The sequence below is a fragment of the Pleurodeles waltl genome, chromosome 10, assembly GCF_031143425.1.
Source record: "Pleurodeles waltl isolate 20211129_DDA chromosome 10, aPleWal1.hap1.20221129, whole genome shotgun sequence".
Lineage (NCBI taxonomy): Eukaryota > Metazoa > Chordata > Amphibia > Caudata > Salamandridae > Pleurodeles > Pleurodeles waltl.
In genome coordinates this window covers 601,829,938-601,839,723 of record NC_090449.1, presented here as the reverse complement: position 1 = coordinate 601,839,723, position 9,786 = coordinate 601,829,938, and the positions used below count along the sequence as shown (strand labels likewise).

General features: G+C 39.6%; 1 protein-coding gene across 1 annotated transcript in view; it reads right to left on the bottom strand.

Moving 5' to 3' along the window:
* Nucleotides 1–1,264: 1,264 nt before the first annotated feature.
* MYD88 (MYD88 innate immune signal transduction adaptor) overlaps nt 1,265–9,786 on the bottom strand; it is a 54,505-nt gene continuing 45,983 nt past the window's right edge. Inside the window, exons 5-6 of the mRNA XM_069211066.1 lie at nt 5,597–5,688; nt 1,265–1,561 (exon numbers count right to left, since the gene is read on the bottom strand). Coding sequence (XP_069067167.1) covers nt 1,407–1,561; nt 5,597–5,688 — 247 coding nt within the window. The 3' untranslated portion in view covers nt 1,265–1,406. The remainder of the gene's footprint in view (nt 1,562–5,596; nt 5,689–9,786) is intronic.

Here is a 9,786-nt window from a genome sequence, read left to right as displayed (position 1 = left end):
CACATGCTTGTCCTGATTTGGATAGTAGTAGGGAGATCTTATGTCCCAATCCCTGAAATCTGAATCTTTGCAATATGACTCATAAGTGCATTGAGTTGAAACATATTTCTGTGTCACAAGTGAGTGCTTTATTAATATGTATCGTTTTTCTTGAACGTCTAATAGTGTTGAGTAGATTAAACTTGTTTCGTAGATTTGGTCGGCCTATGGTGTTCATTTATCTTTATAATTTGATTCTACACACAATTTATGTGACTTTGGCTTTTGTGGTTATAAAATAAAAGCTTTGAATCTTTCATTGATCGGAGTTTTCTTTCGTGGCCACATGGGTCATGGTGTTTAAATTGTTGTTTGGGTTGAAATGGTTGTAAATGGTTGCCACACTCTTCACTGAGCAAAAGGATCTATCGACCTAAGGGAAAGGAAGCATTTATCGAACCCTGTGAAGGGTGAGTGAAAACGTGTTAACACGTCCATGTGCTACTTTCTCCTGTTCTCTTCCTTTACATCCACTTCTCCCCTTCAGCACTGCCACTCTCCAAAATCCTTCTATGTTTTTGCCTGCAATCCCTTTCTTTTGCATGCCATGCCCTTCACCTAATTTTTCTCACAGCCCCTTCCCACTTATTCTGCCAGGATCTATATTCCTGACCGCCTCCCTTTCCTCCAGCCGCTTACTCGTTGCTACTGATTCTGCTCCTCTGTGAGCACCTCTTGTCTCACTGCTGCACTTTCACCTATCCGCTCTCCTCTCATTTTATTCAGTTTGTGTTTCCCCTTTTTTTCACCTTTCCCTGCCATTCTCTGTGTTTTTCCCATTCCGTTCAAACTAGGTGAGCAGTGGCCATTGTGATGCAAAATGACTTTTTTTTGGGGCCCTGCTTTTCATTCATGCAGAGGCAGGGCTCACTTCACACCTAACAGTGCTGTAATCAATTGTCTAATTCCTGCTATCATGCAGATGCAGCGATTAGGCCCATTGAGAGGGGGTAGCAGAGGAAGCTGATAAAAAAAGATAATTATAAACTTGTATGCCCCCCACCCCGGATCTTCTCTTTCCAATGGTGGTGCACTGGTGCGCAGACCCCATTGCTGAGAGCAGGCGCAGGGCCCTGATGATCGCAACATACAGTTTAGTGGCCAAAGTTTATACTAGTTTTTTTTTTTTTTTTTAAAGAAAAGCCAGGTCTTTGGGTGATGCTTCTGATGCCACTTTAGATACTTACAGCGTTGATACACAATAAAAATGCATGCTAACTGTAACTATGTATATAGAAATATGTATTTAATAAAAATCAGATACAAAATAACCGTTTACAGAATTGATTCCATCATTTTCATCCACAGAAAGAAAACATATACTAGAAGGCCAAGGATGGGCTCCTATTTTGTCTTCCTCTTTTCAGTCACATATTCGACAGAGCTCTGGCCAATCTATTCCAAAACCAGCCTTGGGTGCAGGGGTTGGTGTAGTCGCAAACAGTGATGAACCGCAGGATGCTTGGAAATTCCTTCTTCATGGGCTTATACTTGACTGGAATAAGGCGTTTCTCGCGGGCACCTGCATGGTAAAGCCGGAGACACAATTACATTAGAATAGACTGCCTTACTTTGGCCATAAACTTCTAAAGGTGTGATTTTCAGGATGAAAAATATGTCACACAGTCTAATAACACCACTCTGCCAAGGAGCAGCTGTGGTACACTATTTATTATGGCATGGGCGCCAATTCGGAGTAACCAGGAATGGTAGCTGCTACCCCTAGTCTTACTGGTCATGAAGGCAACACCAGTTACAGAAACGAGCTCCCTGCCCCTCCTCCGTCCCCACCCCAACCATATAGTTGCCTATGTCTGACACTAAGGCCCCGATTAAAATTCTGCATGTTACATAAGATTTCTAAGTTGAAAAGACTTAGTGGGGGGCAATGACCACACCTTGTAATTAAACACATCACCCCTGAATATTGGTATTTACTGGGTGTCAAATATACCCCAACATTACTCTCTCAACCTGAAATCATGGCTTAAGGGGTCATCACAGTGAAGACAATGAGTCTAACAGTGTATCATGTGACTTCCTCTCTCATTATCATTTTGGTGAATCAAAGTCCTTGGTTATGGATACATACCCCACCCATGTTACTCGGCTACAGTAAAATTTATGTTTGAAAACATGCAATAACATAATTGTAGTCTTTGAGATAATTCTACATTTTCCACGTCATCGCCCTTCCTCAATCGGACCCCTAATGCTTGAGGCCAGTAATCACACAGGATGCAGGCAATCCACTTTCCCTCCAAACCAAAAAAAATAAATGTATATATATATATTTTTTTTTAAATAACCTGTACATGTCTCTAGGTGTAAACTTCTATTGACTAACATAACTTCTTGGAAGTACCAAGTGGATCAGTGGTGTAACAAAGACCCCTGCAACCCCTGCAGTGCTGGGGGGCAAGCTCCCGGGGGGGGGGGGGGGGGGGGGGGGGGGGCTCCAGCACAGTACTCTGGCCTGAGAGCTTGGAAGGGAGGCCCCATGATGTACTGTGCAGGGGGTGGGGCTCAAGTTTCGTTATGCCACAGAAGCAGAAGACAGTGAGAAGCGTACCCAAGAGACAGAGCTGAAGGACTGTAATGAAGGCCAGACTGAGCATTGGAGGTTACCAGTAAGTAATCAAGATATTACTGTGGGCGGAGTTGGGTCAGCAGGGTGCCCATAGACAGGGTCTTTGCAACCCCTGTTATAAGCCTTCTGTCTTTTTGACTAATGTAATACATTGCAGCAGATTGCACGCAAGCACAACTCCGTTCATGAAGAACATGTTTCTAACATCCTGTGGGTTGCACAGTGGCACTTGGACCGTCCTTAGGCCAATATTTTGCTGGGCTCGTATTGTGTGCATTGCCACTAGCAGTTGTCTGGCCCCAGAGTTTGGTTAAACTAACTGGAAACTGGAAAAAGAGAATCCCATTCAGAATCCACTAACTGCATTTATAATCAAACATTCCTATCCAGCAATTACCACTGTAGTACGCGAGTGGTGTCCCAATTGTAAAGCAGGAAAGAATAAGGTCTCCCATTTAATAAGGATAAGGGGTGCGCCTATTAAGAGAAATGTAACTTTAACTAAGGACTTGTGTAATTACAAAGGATGACCCCCGAGAGCTTATTTCTCTGGCCTGCTTACACCCCGATTGTCATCTCACTTCATCCATAAGAAAATCCTCCATGGCAGGACGTTGCTGCCTGTGCTTCTTCCTTAATCAGTAGTTGTTTCTCTGCACCACACCCCCATGGCACTAAGAATCCACCTGGCTCCTCTTACTAGTACCCAGAATTCGTAGCAATCGGTACTGCCGTGCCTGTAACAATCTGACAATCCCATGCATCAGTGACTGTCACACAGATGTGATAGATATTTTCCACAATTCCCATATTAAATTAATAGTCATTGCACCGACACTGAGGGTAACTGGTTTGAACTGCCAAAAACATGCCACTATAAAGTACTGGCTTAAACATACATTCCTAGAAACAATTAAGTGATACGGTTATAGATCCGAGTTTTAGAATAACTGATTTAGAACATATGGCTACGATTTCTGTGTTAAATATGCAAATTGAATATTATACTTCTATAAGCAAAAGGAGATTGACTCCATTAAGGCGGCTTTAGCATCAAGGCAAATGTAACGAAAAAAGCCTCAGAAGATGCAGAAATATGTGAGAAGAATAATCCATACGCCTGAACTTAAGTTTATTGATTGGGCAGTCCTCCTGGAAATACCACGGGATTAGAAAGGTGAGCGCCAAACATTCTACTCAGATATACTGTGGCAATTTAGGACACAAAAGGATGATTTGATGTGTTTGTCAACAGTAAGATTGTGATAGAAAAAGAAAAAAATGGAAATATAGCTGTAAATGCTAAGGCAGTAATTGGTCAACAAGGTAGGATCAACGCCCTTTATAACAATGGAGTAACTGTTGCCTTTCCCATCTTAACAGAGCAATACCTGTACGCAGCAACTGATGTAACAAATCAGCAATACTAACACTGACAATAGCACTGTCTAATTTCATCTTATTAGCCTTACAAAGATCTAATTGCAAGTCAGATTGACATTTCTTTGACTGTCTCTCAACCAGTGATGACATGAATTGGACCAAATGATTAAAGCTACTCAACTCTGATCTTTTGAAATCATTTAGTACAGAAAGAGTGCTGCAGCAGGAGTCACTCTGTGCATCATTAAAATTAAAAAGTGGCTCTAGTCTTTTCAATTTTGTCTAAAAAAAATAAAAAAAAAATAAAAATAGTTTGTTGGAAAGATCAAGACAGTGCGAGCCTTACACTCTGGGTTAAAGAGTTCTTTGACTTTAGCAAAAATACCCTTGACCGGGTGAGGAGCATTCATAGTTCATGAGGCACACAGAAGTCTGCGCCAGGCTTTTGTTAGATGGTTAGGCTTTTCCCAAGCAAAGTTTATTAGGTGGAGAGTGATGAGGTGATTCCACCCCTCCCCGGGGTTATAGAGTCTGGAACCTTTGTGGTCCAATGATTACATTCAGAAATGGTTAAATCAATATAATTGGTGCTCTTAACACCACTTGCTTGGAACCTTTACATAGGAAAGGCTACTCTGTTTCTATTAATTGGAACGTCTCATGCCTCTGCCATCTTCCTCATTCCCATACTGTTTAGGATCAGTGACTATTTTTATTTTTTAATCCCTCTCTTTTTTCTGAAGGCAGCAAAGAAATCACGATTCGAACTGTAAATGTCAAGAATGTACTGATCACACCTTAGATAAAATAAAGTATTGATCTGTGGCTTACTCCAGAAAGAATGAAAAAACAGAAAAACGACTGGACAATTTACTGCCATTTAGTGAGTTCACTTTACCGGGAACGCTTATCTGTCCTTCATTTAGTTGTGTAATGCGTCCTTTTCTAGTTTTTTACCCACTAAGTCTACTGTTACTTTTATTTTAGTCACCACTTTATTCAATGTAGGCAAAAACATTTTATGTATTGAAAAACTACATGTTCTCTGGACTCTTGAGATCGTTAATTTTTAGTTTGGAGTTTGTTTCATTGAACTTGTTTAAAAATAAATGTATTGGTATATTGACTTGTAATCACATACATATACCCTAATGTATGCTACGTTGAACCTAGATTTCCTCTTACGATGATGCACGACTAACGATAGAGGCATAATATGCTTAGAAGGATTCTAGCACAGATGTAGCCTTTTTTGCTCTAGGGTTTTCTTGGCCAATAAACAAAGGGTACCTAGTTCCATATACAAGATGATGATCTTCTGAAAGAGTCCAACCATAAAGAACTCTTACATTAAAACCTAATTATTTTCCATTCCTTTATAAAAACGTATCAAATATTTCGGCTTTGTCCTTTAAATCCTACTGAAGGCAATGTTTGCATGACATTTTTTCTTCAAAATGACCTTCACCCCTACTTCTCTATTACTCTTTATTCAGTTTTTCTGTGTTAGGGTTCATAAAGCTACTTCTGGGTACCCTTTTTAGTAATTTCAAACCCTACACACTAATTTGTGTTTCATCTTACCTGGGCATAGGCCAAGTGCAAATTTGGTCTGGAAATCACATTCACTGCTGGCCAAGTAATCATCCGAAATAACTACCACCATCTTCCTACACCTAGAATAAAAAACAAGTATTAGAAACTATGCAGAGCCACACAAATACAGATTGACAATTATTCACACAGAAGAAGACTGAGCCACCAGCCTTAAGTATGGTTTTGTCAAGCCCTGTTTAGTAAGTGGGTGGAAAGTTTTAAAGCTATTCTCCTTATCCTATCGTGACCAAAAAAATAGCACTCATGGTACTGAGCCGAAACCTACACTACGAGTTTCGTGGAGCCATTTTTAAGCAATTGCAGTTATGCATTTTATGATGGTGTCCCTAATCCAAGGCCCAGTGACATCTTGGCAGAAGGGGACAAGAGGAGCCTGTCTGTTAGACATAGAACAGATGTGAAAATATATTTTGTCACCAATTATTTCAACTTTACTTCTCTGCACCTTTGTGAGACCCTGGGTGTAGGAATTTTATCAAACCCAGGCTGATCGTGCTCAGTTGGTCTAATTATGAAAATCAGGGTTGGAACTGATCAAGAATATTATTGTTTTGAAATCCGAAGTGAAATCTCCACTTTCTACAGACACTCTCAGTGCTACGCATAACCCTTTCTTGTAACAAGCGTCAAAATCTCAAAAGAAAAAAAAGAGCGAGAACTAGAATGCTTCCAGATATTACATTGGTTTAATATAAATCTTCAAACTATAAAGGCTCAGAAGTCAGCTTAACTGGGTGACGTCTAGCTCTAAAACCATTTGTAAGATTTTCAGGAGTCCCTCTCTCCATTCCCTATTTAGATTTTGATTCTCAAAAAACTTACAGGCTGCTCTGCTCTACACTTTGCTTTCAGAAATTAAAATATAACACAAAGGTACCTCACTCAATTTTTAACATCCACTATCTGTGGAGATAGTTACACCCAAAGTTTGACATTAATTCCAAAATTACAGCTATGCAATTTCATGAAATTCGTCCACAACAAGTTAAAAGAAGCTCTAAAAGAAACTCTTAAGTAATTGTTCAAGATGTTTAAAATATGGTATTGCGTTGATATTACATATTCTGTGTCCTGATTAGGTAATAACTACACTATCTGGACTACAGGCAAATTAACTAAAGGTGTGAAAATGCCAGTGGCTGTTTATCAAACTGTCACTCTGTTGTTTTATTGATATCATTACGAGTGGCCTGTTAAATTCCCAATTATATCCTGCCCTGGAATTACTGTTACCGGGGGAAGGGGGGGGGGGGGGGGGGTAAATAATGGGGTGTATATGTCTAGGAGAGCAACTTGGTGGAATTTGTGTTTCCGTGCAGATTCCTTCATGTTTTCACTCGAAGTTTCAGAAAGATTTCCCTGGCATTCAGCAGTCAAAACCTACATGTGAAAAAAATGAACTTATAATTGCATTGGGCCTAGTAACATCTGTTGGAGGACCCATTAGATATTATGTGGAACTTGTAACAAGGGCCATAGAGGAGACTTTCAGTATCGACTAGCCATTTAAAATGGCGATCATGCCAATGAATTCTACAACAAACATATGGCAGCATTTTACAATTGGACTCATCTGTGCATGAAAGCTCCAAGCTGTGAAAGTAGATACTAAAGGGAGGTGAACAACTCATCTGCCCCAAAGCAGCTGACACAGTCTGACTTTACAAAACCCAGATACAGTAGAGCACACACATAGTTTTAAAATAATACAAATACATTTAGACAGGAGGTGTATACGCAAAACCATTAACCCAGAGAAATAAGTTTGATTCCTAAAGTAGCCCAACAAGGAACCAAATATTTTTCAAAGGTAAGCATAACAATGTGTTTTTTAGTGTACCTCAACGAGAAGCAATTACAGTTGTTATTACTAATTAGAAATATTGCTCATGTGAAAGCCAAGCACTTCAGATTAAGGTATGGAGAAATTCCTGCACAGCTTAGAACAGCACTGTTATAATTCTGGATTGAAAAGAGGGAATTTGGAGAAGGCAAAGAGGACTTTATTTTTGCAGTATTTTTTACCCAGGGGATTGTGTTGGTAAATGTGATGGTACTGAGCTCCCAGTTGTCAGAGATCGTCCGTGGTTCACGCTCTTAGGAAATGAAATTCCTATCTTTTTAGGATGTGGAGGATGGCTTAAGAGGGAGATAGTGGAACTTTGAAGTGCTTCCACAACGTTATTGACGTTATTGAGCACTGCTGTAAGAAGTCTTGACCCTGATCTGAAGATAAAAGCCAGAGAATTATATTGGTCAATTTGGTATTTGAATGGAGTATTTCGAAATGCGTCTTGGCACTCTTTACTAAGTTGCCATAACTGTGGAGGCCCTTGCTGCGTCTGACACATTTTTAAAGAGGAGTCCATTTGCCCGCTTATGGCAGCGAGTTCATTGATTGCATAACCACAACATCAGCATGTATCTCAGATCAGCATGTATCTCACGTCAACATTACTATATACAGAACCAAACATACTGACACTGCATGAGGGACACTGAAGTGGGAATTTGTTTAAAACGTGCCCAATCTGGTTTGAGGTTTGCTGCTGAATCTTTAGCCTCATCTTGAATCATGTTTTCTTTGGAATTATGTTAGGAATTACAACTCGTCCCATCATACCTGAATAACACAGTTGTAATGTTAGTAGTCTTGGTGTCAATGATGCACTTGATCTCCCTGCTAAGTTTCTCAAATTGTACAATCCAACACAGGTGAAAGAAAAAAACAAGTGGCGCTCACTCAAATACACATATGTATATAACATATAAGTACAAGTGCTCAGAGATAGGGTGTTCATCCACACCCCAAGTATACTCAAAGGTATATATACACAACAAACCCAATCTTTGAGCACTCGTTAATAAATGAAGTCCCTGAATTAAATCAATGTTCCTTGATTTCAGTATTATCACAGATCCTATCTTTATTGGTTTGCTGCCCACTGCTAACACATGTTTCATCACTTGAGCGTCTTGCCCCATGACTTCCTCAGGGCTAAAACAGAAATATCAGCTCTATTTACCAAACATATTACATATTATACCAAAAAAAACTCCACTCATACTCAAATAAATTAGTATCCAGTGGAAACACCAACCAATCTCATACAAAGTTACATAATCAAAGTCAAGACCATTAAGACAAAGCTAAAAGTAATACACATCCATGTGTTTATAATATATACACGTGCCACACGTAGAAATATGTACAGAGGACAAACATGACACCCCAAACGTGTTGCGTGCTCATTGCTGCACCACTGCAATACTGTGTAAAGTCACATTAGCATACCCCAATACAATGTGCAAAAAAATAAATGTGCACACATATGTCAAATATTTTACAAAAGTCACTGTAACCAATATAAAACACGATCACTAGTGCATAAGTGGTCCAACTGAATAAATTCACTCCACCACGCCTAGTGCAGTAACTATACCTGCATATGCAATCCTTGATTTACTACAGTTCAAAAAGCCCAATCAAAACACCATCTCATGGCTGCTGTGGATCAGTGTAAGATTAACTATTACGTTTGAGAACAGATCCTATAAGTGGACACCATTCAAAATCTCATGTGTAATAATAATGCCTTAATCTCCTCCCATTGTCTCATTTAAATCCACTTTTAATCAAGAAAAATCATCCAAATACTTGGTGCCTCTCAGCTGTAAATAAATATGTTGTGACAAAAACACAAACTCACGATCATAAAAATCATGTTATAACGTAGCAACCACTTATCGTCACTTTCTTTCAAATCCAGTACATTCCACGGTCTAATAGCCCGCACCAATCCGTAGTTTCCAGTGCAAACCTTCACGTGGGGTGTACACCACTACAGAAACAGCACCTTGCACGTGCATCGTCTTAACTCAACAAAAAACCATAAGCATACAAAACGGACACAAACCTCAACAGAAAGCTCATCGCCATGTGTAATCCCACATCATGTACAGTTTAAACGTAATGTCTAAATAAGTATATCCACAAAAATAACAGTTTCTTGCATGGGTACTTGATACACTCTAAAGTAAAACAGGATTCACTAACCTCACGAACCCCATGTCAAAATGACGTCTGATACAAATTAATTGAGAAACGCTCTAGTCATTCGTAATTGTTCTGTCAAACATACCGTCACCAAAGTGCC